Raw genomic sequence first — 24,525 nt, forward strand, 5'->3', positions numbered from 1 at the left:
CATTCTATGATTCTATGAAACAAGGAATAAGAATGATGTTATTTCAATTACAAAAAAATAATAGTGTTTCCATGAGGAAATAAATATTGCAAACATTCCTACATGACTAACAAGCAAAGAAAACATAAGTATGCAGAGACCTCTGCTAACTACTGAGCATTCTCTTTCACCCATTCATCTTATCCACCCACCATGTCATCTCATAAATATACCTGTATGATGAACAGTATCAGAACATTTATTCCCGTATCACTGAAAAACTAAGACCTTTTGGACTAAAAGCTACAACATACATATATTATTCAACACATCACTGATTTTAAAAGTGCTAATTAGGTATGAAGAGACAACTCTGCTGCTTATTACCTGAAAGATCATGTCCAGCCAAAGGGTAGAAAATCTTCAAATTGTGAAGTACCAGCTGAACCATTGCCAATCTCATCAGTGACCAACTAACAAGAAAGCACTAGTAAGTCATCTACTAATAGGAAAATAATTTTCTCACTTATTCAATATTAGGTTTTAAATTTAGAGCTTCAAATCCTCATTATAAACTACTGAAAACTACAAACCATATTTTAGAATATTTTAAGTACTATTATATGAATTCAAGTCACTATAACACATACTAATAAAATGAATAAAATGATTACTGTGAAACATTACCTACTATGTCTAGATAACACACTGAAATATCCAGTAACTGGTATATTATCTCAAAAATAAAAAACCAGAAATGCAAGTCTAGACGTGGCAGAATATCTTGCATTCTAAAGAGTCATTTACCTGTAAGAATTTGAATTAGAATGCTCTTGATTATGTGAATTTGATCCAAACATATCTCCATCAATGTCTTCATCATCTTCATCACTTTCCTGACTCTCTTCTGAATCATATTCCACTCTACTTTGTGATGAAAGAAAGGGCTAAAAATTTAAACAATATTCCGTAAGTGTCTTCTAGTCAACATCTCATTCTAAATTACCTTCTAAAAATTGAATCATTATAATGCTTAATGCTTTGTATAAAAAGCAGACATATCATCTGACTCAGTTTAGAAACATTTGGAGCTTGTACCTCATGAAAAGGGTAATTATCCATAAACAATACATACTTTAAAAGCTTAACTATTTTTTACATTACTGAAAATTCTAATGCTGAAAATTAAAATGCTGATGTTTTCCAATTCTTATTATATTTTCATGCCAGATATATCAAACCAGACCAGGGACACACAGGCTTGTCAGACACAAGCCAAAACCATCAGGGTGTGCTCTCTTCAGTTCTTCCAAGTGCTCAGAGAAATCCTATCCTCTCCCAACGGTGCTCAATATTTACAATCAGCCCATTATCAGTGCTTCAATGTGCTATTCAGTATTTTCAATTTCTTTTTTGTCCTTGTTCCTAAAATATGCTTACCTAATTTATTTTGCTTATGTAGGTAACATTTGATATAGAAATGTGCAGACAATTCAACAGAAGTATGTAACTTTCTACAAAGAAAGATCTGACACAACGGACTTAACAAGGCAACATAATTTGATTTCCAGTAGGTATGCAACATGTGTTTCATCCAGTTGAAATAGCTGATAAAATGCTTCTCACATTTCCTTGTTCCCCTAAATAGCTGACCCATATTTATCTACACATTTGTACTCTGCATTTATAAAAACCAATACAATTCGTTCATACAATTATCTGAAAACAAATTAATTGAATAACAACAGTTTTCAAGGAAGCTGCTTCAAAAATATGAGCAGGCAGCATTTTAGAAAAAGCTAAACTTGAGCAATAAAAATATGCAGATCCTATCAATACTTAGAATAATGACTAAGAAGAGAAAAACTATCAATCCAAAAGTGACAGAAAACACCTAATTGTTCAAACAGCAAAAAATTACCTTTGCAATGAAATAATCCCAGATGCTAAGTTCAGGAGGGATAAATCTTTCTTTGTAAGATGATGATTGTTGGTCTACCAATGGCAACGCAGGCAACTGAGAACTTTCTTTTGGAGAGGTTTTTGATGAAAGCCTGTAAGGTTTTTGCTGTTTCTCTCCATCATCTATGGGAGAAGAAAATACAGTATGTTGCTTTAAACCATCTGCTTTACCTCCTGATTGCTCTTAATAAAGTGATTAATAATAAAAAGCAAAAATTTTCATCATTACATTCATTATTACATTTCAGAATTTTATCTTAGCATTCCTGTAACAATTAAACATAGAGAATGTTAATCCTCAAATGCATAAAACTAATGTGCAACTAGAACTCCAGAATGTAAAAACTCCCTGCACAAATAATACATCCATAACGGCATTAGAAGCTCTCTTCTTACAAAGGTGAATATTATTACACAAAAAATAATCTTGCAAAACTTAATTAATAAGAATTACTGAATATTGATTATAATTGCTTTTAAGACAAGCCTGGAGTCTTGTTTTTCAGAGTATTGCAAATATGTAAGCTTGCCATTCCTACTCCAACTTTTAACTCCATGTCTCCCTCTAGTGGAGATCTGTACTTTTTCTAAAGGGTACAATTCTGCTAAATCACTATGCCCTGACAATACATTTCTCCAGCAAATATAAAAGATCACATTTTAACTAACACAATCTAATATACACCTTATTAAACAGGAACAGACTAACTATTTGCAGTAACACCCTAAATCCTAGGAATAGAGAGGTCCCCTCACTTGCCCCAACATTGACTTTCTTCCAACTAAGTGTCAATGGAAGATTTTATTTACAGTCTTGATTACTACAGTACTCAAGGAAATAGTTTATCCAACCTTTCACGAATACCTTAACACAGTTGTATCACCTGATATCCTGAAGTAATTTTGGATCTTGTTAGGATCATATTCCAATACAGCCTTCCTATTAGTAGAGGAAGAATGATACCAATTGTCACTGTCCCTAAGCTTAAGTAAGCTAGTGTTCTGACTCTCCAAACACATCAGAAGTGAAAGCGACAAGGGAGAAAAGACACTGTATTTGGAGATTTGTTGGCCATCTTTCATAACAGACAAAATGGACTTGAATCAATTTCCTACTTGATTGTAAAAGGTGGGGGCTGTGTTTGGGGTTTTTTTGTTCTTATTCAGTTGGGGGTTGTTTTTAGGTTTTTTTATTCAGTTTTCAAATAGATACATGTAATGTCCAGAGATCAGTTTCTACAGTGAAGGAGTGGCTTCAAGACTTAGGTAAAACAAAGAAAGATAAAATATGAAGATAAAAAGGAAGTTGATTTTTTGAACTTTGTTTTGGAGTCCACAGAACTTCAAACACCTATTTAACTGAGTCAGTTTTCTTAAGCAGAGGGGAGTATGGGTTGCCTTATGATCGAACAGCAGTAATAGGTAGGAGCCAAGAAAGCAATTCTGTAGGCTTAAAGAGCTCACCTGATGAACAGATATCCCTGCCACTGAGTTCAACCACCAACATGTTGGGCCAGACCGGTTGCAAGGATGAACTAATATTAACATCACAAATGCAATATGTTGTTTTTTATTATTGTTTTAACTTTCCTATTCCCTTCTGCTACCAAGGGCCAACAAAACTACCAACCAGTGCAGCTTCCAAAATTACCTTCTGTAAATAATGCTGGGGATGGCAAAAGAAGAGTCAGCACACCTATGTAATCCTGGAGTACACTACCCCAAAGAAGTATTTCCTATACCCTTATTCTTTTAATGTTTTATCCACAGGAAACTTTCTGAGTCTTGGTAGGTGCCTGATAGGACTGTCCTTCAAAACTGTTACAGGTATTCCAATCACTTGAAAACAGAAGGTCTAACACTCTGAACGAGAGAAGAAGTGGTAATTTACAAACAGGTATTTCCATATATAAGACTTATTTGCTCACAACACATACTGAGCTAACTGTAAGATTTTTAACTCTGAGCCATGTAAGATTTAAATACATAGCATTAAAAAAAATTTCCAGGTTTTTTATACCTCATCATGTTTTGTTTTCTTCAAATGGACAAATTATCTGTACTCACACTAGTTGATGGAATTTATCCATTATTTCTGATCATTTCTGAACCAGGAATAAACATGTTATTCCAAGATTCAGAAAGATTTTTGACCCCATATGAAGACGAACATTATCATCACAAGCAGCTGAACTACTGTGCTGGTTGTGGCTGGGGTAGAGTTAACTTTCTTCACAGTGGCTAATACAGGGGCTGTGTTTTGGATTTGTGCTGAACACAGGGCTGATAACACAGAGATGTTTTTGTTTTGCTGAGCAGGGCTTACACAGAGCCAAGGCCTTTTCTGCTGTTTGTATTCCACACTGGTGAGGGAGTCAGGGGTGCATGGGAGGCTGGGAGGAGACAGAGCTGGGACAGGTGACCCCAACTGACCAAAGGGACATTACAGACCATGTGACATCATGGTCAGTACATAAAGTGGGGGGAAGTAGGATGAGGGTGGAGGACATTTGGAGAGATTGTGTCTGTCTTCCCAAGTCACCACTGCACATGATGGGGCCCTGCTCTCCTGGAGATGGCCGAACACCTCCCTGCCACTGGGAAGCAGTCAATTAATTCCTTGTTTTGCTTTATTTGCATGCACAACTTTTGTTTTGCTATTAAACTGTCTTGATCTCAACACATGAATTTTCTCTTTTACCCTTCCCATTTTCTACATGGTTCCGCCAGTGGGGGAATGAGTGAGCAGCTGCCTGGGGCTTCGCTGACGGCTGGAGCTAAACCACAATAGCTACAAAATAATTTATATATGGAATCTAATAAAAGATGAAGATATCTTTCATCTTGAAACAGGAATATCGTAACACTATGTGTTGGGATAGTATTTGAAATCCACTTACCTCTTCTAAAAGTCAAAACCACAATAACTGCAGTACAAAACATTTTCATTTCATTATTTAAAGCTTATCAGTTAAGAAAGAGCATGCACATGCATCACTATGAATTTTTAGCTAATTTTTAGCAACTGCTTAAAAAAAAAGAAATTCACTAGGCATGAAATAAGGAACAAGTGTTGCATGATACAGAAATGAGCAAGTATATGCCTGCAGGTTGTTTTTCTAAGCAGAATTCAAAAAAAGTGTTTCACTTTTAAAAACTACCTTATTCCTTTCTTTTGGATCACTCTTTGTATTTTTAAGAATACTGCAGGCTAGCCATTGTAAAAAAATTCAGTATTTAAGGCAAATGAAAGTAAAACCACCTAAGTGGTTTGAAAAACACACTACTAATATAAGTATCTTTCTATACATTGTAAAAGAAATGAAATACATTAAAAAATTAATTAAAATTCTGACTGTCATTTGGGATTGGGATTTCAAATTACCAACTACGTGGCCTTTCAGATTTCTTATATATTTCTAGTTAAAACTCTTTTAGTTTTTTGGTTTGGGTTTTTTTTTGGTTTTTTTTTTTTTAAGCATTTATCTTTTCTCCCATTTTACTTATAAGACAAATAAAAAATTTATGTTATTTCCCAAGAATATTGGGCTGTTTCAGACAAGGAAAATCCTTTAATTTCTGCCAGGTTCTAAGACATGCAGTGATAATCAAAAGATCGGTTACCCCCCTTCTACCCTCCCAGGAAGAGCTGAAATGCGTATTTCTTTCAACTTCCCTTTATTTGCTCTTGCAGCATGGAATAACTGAATATATGAAATGAATCTATGGATTTCTAACTGTTAAAGGTCAAATTCTTCCTTAAGAACCTTCTGGATGATAGAGAACTTACCATCTCTATATAGACTTAAATTACAAAACAGTTTTCTAAGGTCGTTTTCAAGAGAAATATGGTAAATATTATTCTGAAAAAATCTACTGTAATCAAAAACAAGGTTCTTTTTCAGATGATAATTGCCTCTTGGAAAAAAAACCATCACATGCTAGTTCTGTTTGCCAAAATCATTTGCTGCAACTGCAAAAACAAGTAACATGACTGAAAAGTATAGTGCTCTGAAAAGCATTCAAACTGCTATGTTTTGTCTGATCTTTATGTGACAGAGGCAATAAAACCGATTTCTCATAAAAAACTTAATTCCTAATAGAGGTTAGGAATTTATAAGACTACCAGGTACTGGTTTTTGGTTCCTGTTTTCACAGTTTGAGTCTAAGAGAAAGACCATATTTATTTAAGTGAAATTTTATACTCAAAGCTACTATGTGCTCAAGTCAACTAAAGCAAAGAGCAGAAAGGGAAATAACATAACTTTATTGACCAATGCTGTACATAGTGTTATGATCTCTTAAAATAAGTTTCAAATTTGGAGATCAACATCCACATTCAGGTATGTACTAAAAGATTGGAAGGGAGGCAAGAAAGAGAAGACATGTATAGCCTTACTGCATTAGAAATATTAGTGTTCAGAACTTTTAGCTTTTGATCTCCGTTTGAGAGTGCAAACATTTCACAAAGATATAAAAGTACATATAAGGGAAAAGAGTCTAGTTAAGCATAACAAAATGGTAAGCTATAGAAAAGATCTAAATAATATTATGGAAGAATATGGCATAGTTGACTTGAACAAGCATTTCAGTCACTTCTCAGTATTTGTTTCTGGTGTCAGAAACAGTAAAGGCACAAAAAATACAGCTGATTCTAATCCTAATCCCTCTGCTTCTTTGGAAGTCTGGGGGTTTTCTCTCTTCACCCACCATTTTTTTTCAGTGTGACAGAGAAAAGATGTTGGAGAAATACCTTTCCCCCAAATTTGCTTTGCATAAACACACATTAAAACAAATAATAACCCACTGAATCCTAGAATTACATAGGTTGAAAGACACCTGGTCCAACCCCTTGCTCAGAACAGGGCTGACTTAATTGATGGCCTAGTGTGTTCAAGTTCTTGAGTAACTGCAAAGATAGAGACTCCACCACCCCTCTAGGCCCCTTTCTAGTGATTAGCCCTACAAACCAGTATTTAAAGATGTCCCTTCTGTCCTTAAATTTTTAGTTTGAGCTTCTGGATTCTTCCAGCAACAGTTTTATTAAACCTGTGATCAGAATGCCAGCACTCCTTCTTAAGAAAAACATGCAACAGACAGGCTATATTTAGCATACATTTCAGAATACACTTCTTTGTAAAAATACTTATAATTTTAAATCAGTGGTAAACCATTAACACAGCTTAGTACACAGTTACCAACACCTAGTTAGCAGAATTGCCAACAAAAGCCAGTTATGGCTTCTGACAATTCTGTAACAGCAAACATATTTACCTTACCAGAGTCATAAAGAGACATCTTTATTCAATACCACAGAAAAAGCTAATCAGATCTAGCATAAGAGCTCACTCTTGGTTAAAGATCTCTACTCCGAAAACACTTCCCTAAAAGTTTGATGAAGATACTTAAACAAGCCGCATTTACAGTTTTACTTGAATGCAAGGTAAGACATTTTGATATGCAACATATATCTAATATAAATAATAAAATTTTTTTTAAATATATAAAGTTACATTTTATCTCTCTACATATATATTCAGATGTGATTTAGAAATTCATCACAGTTTAAGTAAATTTATCTTTACAAAATCTTCCTTTAAAAAACTTGGTTAATGGTAGCATTTTTGCTCTTGGTTTTATAGAAGTCCAACTAAATTAAAAAGCATGTAACTGTACCAAAATAAAACCATTACAGGAATTCATTCTGGACCTGAGGAAAATTTATCATTACCTGAATTTGAAACTTGAAGGTTGTTTGCTTTTCTAAAGGGTTCTTAGAATATCAAATTTGAATATCAACAAGACACCTTTCGATTGTAATGTCTGGAATGAACACTTAGAAATCCACATGCATAATAATGCTTATATTCAAAAAGCAAAACAAGCAGCTCTCCAAAGATATGAAACACTTCTGATCTTTTCAAACCATGGTTAAAGTAATTATATATTTAATATTGATTTCAAATGAAGAGCTGTAAGAATATGACAGCACTAGCAATTTTCTTTTTTAAAAGTGCCCAATTCATGTGCTTCTTTAATTACAAAATTTTACTTTAAATTTTGATGTCATGGCTTGCAAACAGAAGTTTTTCTGTCTTTCTGCATATGCAAAAAAAAACCACACATAGCAAACTGCATGTAGAGGCCTAGTACTAAATCTAGGATCTTGCCTGAAGGTTTGGTAGGACTATGAGTACTGAAGGAGGTAAGGGATTTGGAAAACCCCACGCATTCCATGGAGAACACTACTACCTGATGTGGGCTAGGCATTGGGAAGTGCCTACCTGTCAAAGAGAGAAAACATACTGTATTCATAAAATGGGAATATATTCCAGTTATGAGAGAACTGGAAAGCTTTAAAATAAACGTAAAAAACTAGGCTGTAATAGTATTGGAAACTCTCTAAGATCAACTTAATTCCCTCATATTAGAGCAGCTGTGCTACTTGGAAACCTTATTTCAGTAGCATTCACTTCCGCTTCACTATTCTCTTCTACACAGTATCTACATCAATAATTTAAGATCCTTGTTTTTCTATGCCAATCCAAAACCATACCAAATTCTTATTGAACACAAACTACTTAAAGTAAAAAAGCTTTCAGCAGTCACATAATTTTCTTAAAAAACCCAGAAGACAAATATACATAAAACAAGAGAACTGACCAGTTTTTGTCTTTAATTGCTGTTGTCCTTTGCTGGGTGTATGAGCTCCTCCTCCAAAGATAGCAGACCACATTTTGTTGTTAAGTGGATGAGCCATAATTCTATACAGCTTGTTGCTAGAATGTGTTGCGAGGCCATGGATGAACAGACTGAGATAGACTGCAGTCAGAATTTCACAAAGTAGAACTGTGAGACCTGGCTGGGCTTCCTCACCAGCAGAATTCAAGAGACGTATTAGAGCTGTCATTCCTATATATATAAAACAAACATATTCTTTAAGAAAGCACATATGTGTGTGTAAACATACTCCAAATTATCATGGGTATTTTGTCTGGCAATCTCTGTTACTTAGTAGTTTCTAGTGTAGAAAAATTCTAAGTTCTAGACATGGAAATCTAAGTTGAAAACTCCAGGAGAAGGAGGCGTGCTCTTTATTTTTAACAATTTATTCATTTTTTAGCTTCACATTTTGGACTAATGGTTAAAGAAATGTATAACAATTATTCTATTATTATAACTACATTATAATCCCATAAATTGAAATTCTATCTTCCCACTTTACAGTAGTAAAACCAACCAAAAGCCATGAGCATCAACTTGGGCTACATTGTCTGGCAAGTGTTCTTTCACCCAAGTACTAAACATCGTGTAGTGTTTTTATGCTCCCACAAAATGGTGTGGTTTCAGATGTGGCTTCAACTGTGACACTTTGTGCACACAAGTGAAAGTGCAAATAGCGGTGGCCAAAGAATTCTGCTTTTTGTCATGCTCTCCAATTTGCACATACAGCATGTGAATCCATTAAAAAATAGAAAAATCAGTTCAAGGTCATGTTACTCATAAGAACAACTGCTAACAATTCCTTGACCCATTAATCAGAAATTTAACTCTGTGATTAATTAAATAAAAATAAAACAGATGACAATCTGGTTTCTCTCTAAAACCTCTAGATTCAGTAACAATGTTTGGCAGAAAAGAAAAAATGGCATAGTATCAAACACAAAGACTGGTTGCGGCTCTCCAAGAAGATTTTTAAAGGTAAATTTTCTGATTTAAAGAACAAATCTCATAATAAGTAAGCATATTTCTTGGCTACGCTTACATTGAAGTTAGTGCTGTAAAATGAAGCTCATACCTAGATATATCACATTGATAACACTCCCTCTAATGTAGCCCCCTAGTGTAGTTTCACCAGCATAGATTTTCAGCACACTTTAATATTACCTGAAATCCGACATGAATTTTAGAGCTACAAAAAAACATGACTTATTATTAATGTCTTATTTTTAATAGTTTCAAGTTAGTTCAAAAGTTGTCTGAAAGGTAAAATAATTCTTAGTTGAAGTACAAACTAAGATAGCCTTCCCAGTCCTTCTTAGGAGTAAGGACGTACTATACTGGTGCTCCAGGAGGATCAAGTAGAGCACAGGACATGACTTTATCCTACTTCCTGTTTAGTTGCTCCCTACTAGATCCAGCAGTAACAGTTTTTGGCTAAAGAAAGCAATATAAACAACCTTGACTTAGTGAATAATCAGAAGCACTAACTTAAGAGGATCTGAAAAAAACCCCCCAACATTTTAATCAAAGAACTCAATTTTACCACACAGCTATTGCAAATACTACTAGAAAGTTCAGAGCACACCCACATGCTCGTACAGATAACTCAGTTTTCTTTAAGAGGAAAGAAACAAATCAAGTCCAGATACCTGGCCACTGAGCAGGTGATGTGTTGGGAGTCACTGTTTCTTCTAAGCTTGTTGTTCTTAAAGAATGATGCTGAGTTAACAGGACTGTCTGATACACTGTCCCAGTGAACTGATTTGCGTGAAATGAGCTGTGAAACAGAAAAGCAGGAAATCATTTTTATTTTAAAAAGTTATGGTTACAACTATTCAAGTGATAGCACTTTCTACAGGTAGGCAAGTGTCAATACTGCCTTCTGGTGCCCTACCTATTATCACAACTACAATGAGACAGCTGTCTAAAAATCACTTTGCATAGACTTTACCTGTAGCTGTGGCCATCACAGAGACATTGGTAGATGCAAGCAGAGAGCGATGCTGCTAAGGTATGCATGACATATATCTGTAAGACAAAGTTTTACAGAACATATTACACCCAAAGTAACCTGTGGTTAGTATCACAGCCTTTCACTCTGCATAGGGATTTGTAACAAGCACTGGACATGGAAGGTATAAGTACTTCTCTTACAAAGCCACTTTTCTCTTCAGAATTTATATCAGACAAATCAGTTCACTTTGCAATTAAAAGGATGGGGGAAAACTCACCCTACCAACACAATCACAGATCAGCTCTATCCGAAATGTTTTCAGCTAATGAACAGCAACATATTAAGCCTGTATAAAACAGTCCTAAGAATTACACCCTAAGACAGTGGCAGTTTGCTGGCTCAGAATACAAAGACTTAATTTCAGAATGAGAACTATAATGCAGCTTACTTTTTGACCAATTCTTGTGCAGCTCTTGGACACACACTCAATTTACTCAGTATCACACTGATCACTACTTTTAACACAGCGATACTTTTCTCCTAAGGTATCCCAAAACACACTTAGGTAAAAGCTAGAGAATCTGTTGATCATAAAGGTTCCATTAAAACAAAAACAGTTTATTATATTTATTTTTTGCTACCTCTAAAACAAAGCTAACTAGGAACTAAGCCATCTTTTAGTGTTCTCCAGAAATCCTTAGTAAAAGCAGACATGATTTGGGACCTAACAAATACAAAACTTTAGGAAAGACTAAGTTTTATTTCCAGTCAAAGGTTAAATACAGGAGAAATCTTACAGAAATTATTTTTAAAAACTACTATTTCACAAAAAAGTCTGGGTTTACTGAACTTTGCTGACAACCAGTTTTTATACCTCAACATTTAATTTTACTTAGGTCTAAGAATGAAATGCAGAATTTGCCATTAACATAACAGAAGTAATGATCATATTGTCATAAAGACAGATATGATGCTGATGATGTAGTATAACATGTTTTCCACAATAATGTCCTCTTGGACAAATATCCATTTCTGAGAGAGGCCAATCTACAACAGCTTGTTGAACCAGATGCTCAACACCTCAACAATGAGTAATGATCAGTGGACAGCTCAAGACAAGTACTACAGAAAATGTTTATTGTTCATGGTTTTATTATTTGTCACAGACAGGCACAGCACAAAGTTTTCATGCTGTCAGAAAAAAATTTGTGACTTCAGCAAACCAGATAATAACAACAACAAAACAACTGTAAAAAAATACATACCTTGCTGTTCTGAGTATCTGGATGAGGTGGCGAATCAAGGTTTATTATAGCATGTAATATATCATGAGTTAAATTGCCAAGATGTAGCAATGGATTAGCCACCACTGTTTTGGCACTAGCTGTGCAAGCAAATAGGAGAGGTATGGAGCTTTGCTCTGGTGGAGGGCTGGAAGGTATCTGTACTGACTGCTCCTAAAAACAAGCAAGAAACACACAGAGAAAGCAACAGTATATATTCTTTAAGGGAACATAAGAATTATTGAAAGAGGGAAAAGTATTCTAAAAATCAACAACAAAAATAAACAATCTACAAAAAACATAACCTGTTAAAAACAGATGTAGATTTATTACTAAACAGGTGTTTGCTATAGCAGGAAAACTTAAAAAATATTACAAAACACTTCAAATGAATCTACAAACCTGAAGCAGAGAAAACACAACCTAAGCTCCCCCACATACCTGCTGAGATTCCTGCAACAGCAGAATTAATTCCATTCTGACAGATGCCAAGCCTCCACCATGTGAGCCATGAAGTATACAGTAACTAAGGAACATTCTTAGGAGTGACTGGTATTTCAAAAGCCATTGACGTCTTTTCTGAAAGTCTTCTTTCTGTAGCATAGTTTTTTGTTGGTCAGCAAAGTCTTCAGTGTTTTCATGTAATGTAGCTTCTTCTGGCATCCCTCGAATTCCTGGCTGTATCTCTTCTTCTTCAACACCATAATCACAGGTCTTCTGAAGAGCTACCACTTCTCTCTCAAGCCACTGGTAAAGCTGATACCGCAACTTTCCACCATCTACTTCATAGCCAGTGGACAGTGTACGAAGCTCCACAGTAAGGATTTTGAGGCATGCTCTAAACTTCAGCTGTGCTGAAAGGATATCTTCTGATGGACTTAGAATATCTTTGTAATCAACTACACTAAAAGATTCTGTGTAGCTAGAACTTGTCTCATGTAGTTTTTCAGTTTTCTTCAGAGGTTTTAGCTCTTTCTTTACCAAGGAAGAATCTTCACTCTCATCATTTTCATCACTGTCTGACTGTAGTTGAAATTGTTCATCTTGGAATAGAGCACTTGGCTGGCTCCAATCAAAGGAAAGAGTGGAACTTGAATGCTTTTCTGATGAACAATCTGAAGATGAACCTAGACCATTGAATACCGGCTGTGACCAATCAATACTGGAAGCTTGATCTTTTGTTTCAAACTCTTTAAATGGAGAGTATGGTGAGAAATCTTTACCAGTATCCATTAAACTAGGGGATTTACTGAATGACTTTGACCTCTTGACAACTTTGGGCATCTTTGATAACACTTCTAAGGCTAACATAGGACAACCAGATTTTAGATGAGCATATGCAGTGGTGAAAAACAGCCGTCTTTCACCTAGGTTGATTTTGTCAGCTAATCCATTTTCTACTGTTAGGCAAATGTGTGTGGAAGATGTATCAGAAGAGCCAAAATGACGTCTCAGCAAGAGAGGATGTGTTCTTAAGTAGTTATAGAAGTTAAACACTGCAGGGTTGCAACTTGATGAGCCATCTCCATCTGAAAAGATATGGCAGCATAAGGAAAATCTACCACTCCACATGAAATAACCGATTTGCAAAGTCCTAAGTTCATCAGAAGGCTTTTAGGTCTTAATATCAATTCTATTGTCTACTTCATACATCCATTCTACTGTTTACTTCACTGTACCCTTCTTTGCACCTTTATCATTTGAATAATTCAGTGGGGAGGACATTGCCAAACCTACTAAAAAGAAGCAGGGTGGGGCAGCAGGCAAGACTTTTTAAATTAAAACAGCTGCTATTTCTTTTCCTTGTAGTCAGCCCGGTTTTACTGCAGCCAAACAAGACTACTTTTCGGTTCATTTTAGATTTCTGAAGTCTCCATCATCCATCTCTGAATGACAAAAAGGTGTTATATCTTACAGATTTTTTACTTAAAGTCCATTTTAGAAAGTTTAGATTGGTATATTTTTTTTGTCTACATCTTTAAAGAAATGCAACTTACAATAGAACTAGAAAAACCATAACATTTATACATAATGGTGGCAGTATTACATACAAATAAATGAATTACACAACAGTGCAACACCTAGTCATTTTATTTTCATGTCCACAAGAAGAAAAACCCTGAAGAGAGAGAAGCATCAGCACAGGATGATTCACACAGCTTTCAAAGGGTTCAGGATAGCAGAAATAAACCCCTACTCTCTCCTCTGTCAGGAGTTGTGGCACAACTGATGACAGTTAACAGAGAGAGGTACATCAAAAAGCACCTTCTAGGTAAGAAAATAAAGCAAGACACCACAAACAAGACAATGAACTGACCACAGAAGAATTACACAGAATCACAGAATAACTTTAAAATTATTTTACACAGAAAGATGGGACCAAGATAGAAACAACCAAACATTATATTCCTCATTTGCTCAAAATCATCCTGCGGCACGTAACTTCTAGTGAAATCAGTTTCACAAATTAGTTACCCAGTGTTAAGTATTTGAGCCTTCATTTATTCCCTTCCAATTTCTCTCAGCAGCCAGGACTGAAACCAGCTAACCACCAAGAACTTGAAGCATTTAACTTCAGTGAAAACACTACCTTCAGGAAACAATACAACTGATTCTTAGAAGGCCTACAAAGCCAGCAAATGAACATAGAAATTAACTGCTCTAGAAGACTCACATGCTGTCAGGATGCACATAGGCCTCCTTGTTCCATAAGAAGCTTCAAAATCTTTCTGTTGGGAGTTTATTATTGTAGTCAACTGTTTTTACCAAGGATTAAAAGCTACAAAACACCATGTCTTTCAGACTCTCCTATGTAACTGGACAATCAGAATTTTGTTTTAGGCTGTGATGAAGTAAAATTAATTAAGAAGTTACTTTGTCTCTTTAAATCGCTTCTGGAAAAACAGCTGCATTACTACAGGGTCATTCCATTATCCTGATATTCACATGCTTAGAGGACAAAGTATGTATTCATTGGATACAGGATAATAACAATACAGTCACTATATTTGAGATTAAAGTCCACATGCATTGCTGCAGCAAGCTAATTACTAACAATGGTGAGGAACTGTGTGGTTTTGTTCAGATGACACTTTAAGAAATGGTGGCTGAAATGAACATGTAGTTAAAACCAACTGAACAGGCCAAATACTTGTATTCTTACCTCCTTCATCTTCAACAGAATGTTTAATTAAAGTGTCAAGAGCCTTGCTATAATCTTCCAAAATCCAGTATGCCATACTTCGCAGAAAGGGGTCACAGTGTATGTTTCCTGAGCTCTCTTTTCCAGTAGACACACTTCCCAGAACTCTCTTCTGCAGTACAGATTTGTAAGTACTAGACACTTCAAACTCCGATTCATAAAGTCTTGATATTACAAGAGCCAACTGAATGTCATGCAGTTTTTCAAGGCAGACCTAATTGAGAGTAAGTATATTTAAACGACCAGACTTTGTAATTTCTCCTCAGTTTAAAATTATTACAGGACAGGAAGTGAAATAAATCTGCTCAGATTAAAGTAAGTTGGACTATCAACTCCATAAAAAGTGAGCAAGAAGTATACAGAACAGATGTAGCTAACTATTACATGCAAGAGCTGATTCGCATTTCTTCAGTTTAGATATGGCATGACAACAGATCTTTGAAATTGACTGGCTTCAATAGATCACTGTCAATGTGCACATGCCACCTCTTACCTCTTGATTCTGGTTGTTTTAGTTACAAAGCTTTACAGAACAAATCCTTCATTATCAAAGAGATTAATTTCCTCACAATATTGCAATTCAAACAGACTGAGGACATAATTTTTGTTTGGTTTGGTTTTTGTAAAGGGATTGTAGGAGCTAATCCACATCACTGCCAAAACACCATGTCTGGAACTTCCTAATAAGAAACTATGTTGTCTTCATATAGGACTGGGTAGACAATCTGAAAGGAAACTAATGGTAGGTAGGCCCCTTAGTATTAGAGCAGAGAAATTACCCCCACGTCACTTTTCAGTGTCACTAATACGACAGCTAAAAGGATTCAGAATGTAAAGATGAAGGTTTTGTATTTTTCATTGATTTCAGGTGGGAAAGAAGAGCACGGATTGAAAGCATAAGAAGCTTCAGGGGTCATACTAATGCAAAATGCAAACCACATTCAGTCTATCTGTATATTTGGGACAATGTAACAGTCTTAAACATAAAAAATTTTATTACCTCCACTGCATCTTTTAAGTGTCCTGCCAACAAGAAAAATGCTGCAGAATGTTCAAAACGCTGTTTGCCGAGCAAAGAAAAAGCATTTTTTAATGCTGCTTTACGCCATCTGTCCTCAGTGAAGTTGTTTCCAAAAAACTGTGTCATTTTAGTATCTTTTTGGGACCTGCATATCAAACATAATTGATAAAAACATTTTACATTTTCTTAGATGCACAATGGTTCTTCATTTCCTCAGATGTCAGTATAATTTTACACAGATCTCACATTAGGAAATGCAGAGTCTCTCACCACACTGGGAGTTAAGAAGGCTACATATTTAAAAATAGCAGAAACTGTAGTAAATACAAAACCTAATGGTATTTTCAATAACCCAATACAAGTACAGAAAACCTCATTTTTCTTAAGGTTAGCTCTTAAGTGACAATGCAAATTAGTTTTCAAAAGGTTTGCAACACTGAATGCTGTATTATGAAACATCAGTTAGAAAGACGTAATTCAGTCCCCTGAACTTAAGGTAAAATTTTTAACAGCAAACACTCATGCAAAAGATAGGCATGGCATTTCACACACTACACTGCTATTTCTCAAAAGTAAATCAGAATTAAGCGGTAATTAAAATTACAGGACATTTGAGACTAAAACTTTAAGCATCTACCTTCAGAAACAGCAATTAAATTCCTTCAGTAAATATAAGATCAGAAACTACTCATTCAATGTAACGACTGGTTTAGAAATCACACCCCAGCTTTCAATGGTAATATTTGTGCTTCCTTTGGATTACCACCACATTCAACTTTTTTCCCCAAAATTATACTAGACTGTGAAATTCCATGTAAGAGCTTGAATACCTGTATAATCCCCAGATAACAGCCTTCTTCTTCATCGCAAGGTAAAAAATGGCCGCGTCAAGCGGATCGTTGTTTCGCTGGAAAGCTGCTTTAGCCACCTGTGAAGACAGGTCAAAAGCAAAAAAAACCAACCACAATTTAAATTAATCTTAAATGGGATTCTTGTTGCTTCTGGCATGCCATACCCCATAATGCTCTGACGTTCTCTTTTATACAGGATCCCTCCTCTCATTATGAGTCTGATGTAAGAACAACAGCCCCTTTGATATCACTTAGCTCATGCTCTTCAAGTTCCAGAAGTTTTTTTGCAGATCAAAAGGAAATCCCTATATCCAAAATCAGTTTCTAAAACCATAACAAAATTAATTTACTAATTTCTCTGGTAACCAAAGGACAGATGGAGTCTTGAAAACCAGGATGGGACCAGTCACAACAGGAAAAAAGGTTTATAGGTTACTTTTGGAGGTTGGAAAGGAAACAGGGTAAGTGGGAGCAAGACTAGTTCAAGACCCATGTAAGGTAACCTTAAACTCAGGCCCAGAATATCTGGAATTTTTTTAATGCAAGGCAGTTAAGTTTCATAAAGTGATGATTAATTACTGAAGATTTCAAAGTAAAAGTAGAGACATGCATTTTACCACTTCATGCTTTGTAGTCAAAGTATCTTGCGCATGTCATTTTTTAGCTCAACATACTTGGCTTTTCCAAGAGCTTAAAACAAGTGATAATGAGGTTAGGCTTACTGCCACATTTGTGATGATTAAAATATTTAATATAAGAAACCCAACAAAATTCTCGAACAAACAAAAGACCCCACCAAGCCAAAACAAAACAGTAGAAAGTTTGTTTATCATGGAAAACAATCAATTTGCAAGACAGATGTACATATAATACCTAAATTGTTACCACTTCTGATAGGTTTCTAAAGAGAACCTTTTCCCACAACTTGTTTCTCAATTTTGCCATAAAAGAAACCTGTATGCTCCATCTGTATCTTGAGCATCCACAATAAGCATGGCACAATATTACCTTTAAAATGGAGTATCTAAGAGCAAAAAATGTACTCCACACTGGAATTTGAAATCTAAAGTACTAAGAAAAATTTAGTTAAATACAGAAGTTCATATTGATACAAAAAAACACATACAAAAGAATACAGCACAAAACTTCAGGAAAACATTCAGAAAAACTTCATTATCTAAAAACTTAAAACTACATAAACAGAAAGTAAACACTGGAGAACAGCTGTTTGGAAAGATTTTGGTAAGTTGGTTTTTTTTTTAAGAATGCTATGATTACCTTTTCTATGCATTTCCGCAGGCTGTGGATGTTTCGAACCCACCATCCTACACCCATAGCTCTGAGCTCTGACCATGCTGGATCTCCCTTCTGCACTGCAGGGAGCATACTCAGGAGTTCTTCTTCCGCTACTGAATGAAACGCCCAGGCAAAGTGACTGGTAGATAAGCCTACATAATAAACATTTAGGAAAAAATAAAACCAAAAAACAAAACAACAGAAAATTCAGGAGACATTCATTAATAAAATAATCCAGAATCTGAAAACAAGGGAATGGGAAAGGGAAAAGGGAAGAAGGTCAAACTGAATTTTTAAGTGCATTGCTGATGAGGCAACAGAAATTTAAGAGTATTTCTTAGGACTCCGTATCAAATATTACAGAAAAATCATACAGCTGGAAACAACTTTTCATCTGCAAACTCCTTAGGTAAGTTTGCAAAGAGCAGAGCTTCTCTACGAAGTTCAAATATATGGATAGTAAGTGGCACTAAGATTAGCCATGATAAAAAGTGCAGTGTATTGGTTAAATTTTTCAGGCTTTTGAAAGGTAGGTTCACTATTTTGACTTGGATTAGAAAATGCACAGGCTTGAGATAATCAGAGCAGAAAACACATTTGAGGATAAAGATACAAAAGAAAACTTGAAGTAAAAAAATCTCATGAGGAAGACAGCAATTACTAAGCAGCAACATAGCTGGCTATGGACAATTGCAACTCCAGCGAGGGCCAGACGCTTCTTTAGAAAGGCACCTCCGTGTGTGCCCCGGAGGCACTTCTCACTCTCACTAGTTTCTGAGCTCACCAGAAGCAGAAGTATTGCAACTAAAACTACTCCATCAGAAAGCTAACTCTGCAATGCTCTGCTGTGGCTGTCCTGGCAAATTCCAACCTCTGATTCAGCTGAAGGGTGACAAGCCATGCGATTGAAAATGCCATCAACTGTCATGATTGCTAAAGGAGTAATCACAGCCAGTCCTTTAGATCTGATTATGACTAATCAAATCCATCTCATTCTGTCATCTGCAATATCAGGATAGAACTAGTTAAATTATAAAAAAACTTGCAACCCTATATGAAATAGTTGATTGTATAATTACAGTAAGCATATAGAAATATTTAATATCTGAGTAGTAATTTTTTTTTTCCAACTATGTACCAAACCCCTACATATGTACTGTTTTCTACTATATTATTCCTGCAGAAGGTTACTGGAACAACATGGTACTAGAAAGCCATTTACTCTTGGGAAACGGAAACACTCCCCTGCCAACTAAAAACTTGTTAAAAAAAAAAAATCACTTCAGTTCCAAGACCTTTACCAAAACCAAAATATTTTCTGCTCTAGCATTCATTCATATTGGACAATATTTTCCTGAAAAACCCCAACCAATTAAATCACTGATTCTGCAGACGAACATCAACAGCACACCAGTCATATGTACAGCTACATCACTAAAACTCAACTCATCTAAGAAAACACATCAGTTACCTTGGTGAAGCAGCTGAGCTCGATGCACAGGAGGAAGCGCTGTTGTCAGAAATGTGTGAAGCCGAACAGCCAATAAAAATTTTAAACCACACTCATCAAGAGTTTCTCCACCTGGAAATAAGTATTTTTACACACACTTTACAGAAATAACTCAAAGTATTGTGTATCTTAACAGAAGAAATATAATTTTGTGACTGCTAACGCTTTAAATTTGTACGTATGATTGCTTAATCTATAATTCTTCCCTTCAAGAAAAGACAAAGAAGAAAATTTCAAATATAAAGCCTTTTGAAGTTATTTGTTCTGTTTAATGCAAGAAACAAGTTTTGGTTTAAAAAAAGTAAACCAAATTATGTCTCAATTTCTCTACAGTGTACAACAAATATTTGTCATTACGAAAGCTGTCTCTTCGAAAGTGAATTAAAAATAATTATAGTATGTGGACTGATGGACTCACAGTGGCATTACCAGATAGCAAAAGAAAATCTGCTTTTTATCAAAGCATTAGGCCTTGAAAGTCTAGTTAAATAGTAAATACTGTGATGGCACAGTTATACTATGAAATGAAGGTGCATCGTTGCTTTTTAAGCCACAAAAATATTCCAAAATAGGAAGAAATCCCAGGAAAGATTGTGACGCACAGTAGCACGTTTAACTTGGAAGAGAAAACTTACCCTGACTTCTGTCTCTGCTTTCTCCAATGTCAGTACTGGTAGTAGCAATTGTATCTGCCAAGGCCATCAAAGACATTTGCTCCATCCTAGTCAGACCTGGCAAGCTTGAATGAAGCAAGTGACCAGAAAGAACTTGAGCGTGTTCTGGTCCAAAGTAAGTTGGGCTGTACTGAGAAAGATCGATGACTTTTGGTTTTGAACTGTCTTCATCTGCCTCAAACATGACGAGGTCATCTGTACTTATAACAGTATTTTGAAAGAGATTTTCGTAACTGTCATTGGGCATATCCTTTTTATTTTGACTATTTTGATTATTGGACTTCTCTGAACAGGAGTGAGATGAATCATCATCCGCAGCAAGCAGAGCATACAAAGGCAATGGTGGAACAGAGTCTATTTCGATATAGTCTGTAGTCTCGGTTTTGCTGAACGTTTTGGAATCTCTTGAGGTACTTCCACTAGCACTGATTGTCAGAGATCTGAGCCTCTTGTCATGATTAGGCTCAGACTCATTTATAGCAACAACTTCTCCAGCAATGCACTTCACCAAATGGGACAGAATGGCTTTTGCTCTGCGTACTTTACCCAGATCCATGAGTTCCAACAGTTGATATGGATGGTACTGAGGTAAAGTTGGAGATAATGTATGAGCTGCTTCAAAAAGACCAGAATCTTCCATTTCCATAGACAGATCACAGGCAGATCGTTTCCCACTAAGTTTCTGTGCAAGGCTGGTCATAGATCTGGTCAAGGTTCTCTTTGGTGGATGCAAACCTGAGGCAGCTGACTGGCTTTGTTTCATTAAGCTAGTTATGCATGGCATACTTCCACTGTAGGAATCTGTACCAACTAGTTCCTGCTTAGAAGGAGATTGCCATTGAGAATAAACATGCATTTCGCAATCCATTCCAACTACAAGAATGCCATCACGCACCCAAGACAAGGAAACAGGAAAAGGAGGTGACCCCTCTACAGATGAAACCAAGTCAACACAACGCAGCAGAACAAACCCAGAAAGGGTTGCAGCCTTAGGACTGCCACTGTGGGAGATCGCTACAATCTCATTACCATTTTGTTCTTGCCTCTTCCCACACAGCTGACCAAACATATAAAGTTTTGATCCAATTCCCACTGTCAGAATATGGGAACCATCTTCCCTAGACATCCAATCTAAGTGTACCAAGTGCTTAGTGTTGGGTATAATATTCCCACCATGAGACAGAGAAGCGTCTTGTTGGTTATATGCCACTAAATTCCTATCAACACTAACACCAGAGTCCAACATGGTGCCTATCTCATCTAAATTAAGTGTCTGTTCTAAAATCCATGAAGAACCCCCTGTGGATTCACATTCAAAAATACTAACGTGCATCACAAAATCTTGAGAAAGATGGCTGTTTTCAGATGCTACCTGCTTGTATGCTACTGCTAATCTGTTTGTGTGTGCACAGCTAACTTCAGTTGGCCTCCCTGGAACATTAATAGCACTACTACTAGGAAGTCCATCCTCAATCAGTAATGGCCATTCTTCCCATACATATTTAACATCACTGTCTGTGCTATATTCCGGCACGGAAGAAGATGATGATTCAGTGACAACCCTGCATCTCCAGAATCGAACTTTTTCATCAGAGCAAGAAGTAGCCAGCAGGTAAGGCGCACGACAAACAGGATATATGGAAGAAGAACTGAGATGTCCTAAAATGAAATAAAATACACTTTTACTAGGGGAAATATTAAAAAGCAAAACCAACAACATTTTTATTCAGCCACCATTCTATTACTCCAAGTTAAAAAAAGGATTACTGCTTCCTCACAAAGAGGTCTTTTACAGGGCCTCACAAATGAGACAATATGACAAACATACGATGAAACTGTTCTACCTTTTGATGGCATTTTGTGCTCTAGAGAGGAGACAAATCATATTATTTAAACACAAATATTAACATACATTCTCTTCTGTCAAATGAACATTTCGCTATTGAAAAATCTAAAACTCTCTATTTTTGAAAGAGTACTGACGAAAACCTTAACATTTAGTACAGATCCTACAAAAAATTTCATGAATGACTGCAAAGCAACATTTGTGTTTCTACTATTCTATCTATTGCAATAATGTGGAATACAGTAAATAGATAAGAGCTTCATTTTAGTGTTAGCTCCAGGACAGAGATATTAAGTCAGGGAAGTACATTTTAGCAAACCTTTTGGATTCACCTACAAATATTCAATTCTAACAACAAATCCAAAACTTCCTATTACTTTGTTTCTATTTTAAGACCAAAGGCAGAAAGGCAGAGATTCCCTGTTTTAGTCTTTTAAAAAAGATCACAAACCTGCTGATGGCTTTACGCTTATTATCTCTACTCCTTCTGGCATACTCAGCTCTTGACTATACACCATTTTGGAAGACAGAGTAAGCCGGCTGGTGCTCTGAAGATTTGCTCTACAGGCCCGATACTTTTGAGTGAAAGGTGACTGGATCTTCTCTGGATCTGGTGAAGAATACAATTCTTCTGTTTGTGTTGCTTCTTCAGACGGATATGAACCTATCTTTTCATCTAAAAAAAAGTTTGCATTGTTAATTTGAAAAGGTCAATTATTTTTTTTAATGTAAGAAGTGATTTTACTCACCTTAGCAGTTCCAAAAGAGACAGACAAAACATGACTTAAAATTTTACTTTCATTCTAATAAAATGCATTTTCGTATTCAGATTTAAAGAGAAATGCGAGGACATCTCAGATTAAATACTTCTGAGATATCAGAAATATTGAGAAATTATAAAATAATTGAAGTATAACAAAAAAGGTAGTCAAAAAGTCAAAAAGGTATGTATGTGGCTATCCACTGAAAATAAGGTTTCACTAAGCAAAGAATACCTACAGCTAGAAAAAATTAAGACCTTCATGTCTTAACTCACACATTGGTGAAAGTTATTTTTCAGAGAAGTTTTAATAACAGCTATTTTATTCCTTCAAACATAGACCTACAGAAAATGTGATATGAATGCTTCCCTTTTTTAATAAAACAATAGTTGAAGTATGAAATTGATGGAACATGAAAATTTCCAACAGGTCTGTTGAAAAGCCTTATCAGTCATCTCCTCATCAAATGAGTGTATCAGAAAACTTAGATCTTTATTATTCTCACTAACTTATAAACTAATTGCAATAATACATCTCTCATTTGAAAGCAACAATAAGAAATACTAATTTAGTTTATGTGACAAATATGTAATATAACAGATTCCTCTGGTAAGTGGAGAATATCAGATTTACATTTTCTTAAAATCTTCAAGTGTCAACAGAACACTACCAAAGCATATCTTACCTTTCTTTAAAGCTTTATAGTTTTAGAGGTAGTTTGGTAGTTTGAAAGAGAACCAGATTTCAGAACATCAAAATTTTTTGGAATCGTAATGGCATCACTGATGCTTAGGTGCTTCAGACTATGGTCCAATTTAAAACTTATGTACAAACTCAAAAATTGCAGAACAAAACCTTCCAAAAAGCAAAACAACTTAACTGTTAGACTGTATCAAAGCCAGTTAAACACAGCTGGCCTCAGAAAGCATGAAAAATAACAAACTCTGGGCTCAGGCTGAAGAGTTTCAGCAATCAGAAAATTAAGTAACCAAGAGAGAACGGTTGTGATAAAATCTTGTAATCAACTGCAGAATCTTTTCAAAAAGATGATATACAATTTAGATTACACTGAACAGCACATATTCACTAGATAGCAGGGTTTTTTAAAAGAAAAATACAAGAAAGAGGGCTTACCTATTGAAACAGGAACTGACTTCAAATGTAAATGCCACATATGTAGCAATGAATGGTTTTGTGTATACTCTATCACTATCAAGTAGAATTTTTCTGAGAATCCCTTCTGCTGGTTACCTGGTGAAATTGAGAGCAGGAAGATCTTAGGGGTTATTCACCTGAAAGGAGAACTAAATTTTGCTGGCTAGCAAATAATCATATTAAGCTAACATGAACTAATACTGAAATACAAGGTCTGACTGTATCTAAGTGTTACATTAGTTTTCTCAGTCTTTTATCACAACCAACAACCACTACAATTACAGGTACACTCATGTAAGAGCTGTCAA

General features: G+C 35.6%; 1 protein-coding gene across 1 annotated transcript in view; it reads right to left on the reverse strand.

Annotated features, from left to right (window-relative positions):
- Positions 1 to 24,525, reverse strand: part of DMXL1 (Dmx like 1) — a 77,748-nt gene that overhangs the window by 19,408 nt on the left and 33,815 nt on the right. The window contains 16 exon segments of the mRNA XM_039566513.1: positions 367 to 452; positions 787 to 926; positions 1,901 to 2,064; positions 8,605 to 8,853; positions 10,314 to 10,441; positions 10,616 to 10,692; positions 11,884 to 12,075; positions 12,343 to 13,430; positions 15,065 to 15,317; positions 16,104 to 16,269; positions 16,955 to 17,052; positions 18,254 to 18,423; positions 19,743 to 19,853; positions 20,417 to 22,114; positions 22,753 to 22,977; positions 24,197 to 24,313. Coding sequence (XP_039422447.1) covers positions 367 to 452; positions 787 to 926; positions 1,901 to 2,064; positions 8,605 to 8,853; positions 10,314 to 10,441; positions 10,616 to 10,692; positions 11,884 to 12,075; positions 12,343 to 13,430; positions 15,065 to 15,317; positions 16,104 to 16,269; positions 16,955 to 17,052; positions 18,254 to 18,423; positions 19,743 to 19,853; positions 20,417 to 22,114; positions 22,753 to 22,977; positions 24,197 to 24,313 — 4,962 coding nt within the window.

This window comes from Corvus cornix, chromosome Z, assembly GCF_000738735.6.
Source record: "Corvus cornix cornix isolate S_Up_H32 chromosome Z, ASM73873v5, whole genome shotgun sequence".
Taxonomy (NCBI): domain Eukaryota; kingdom Metazoa; phylum Chordata; class Aves; order Passeriformes; family Corvidae; genus Corvus; species Corvus cornix.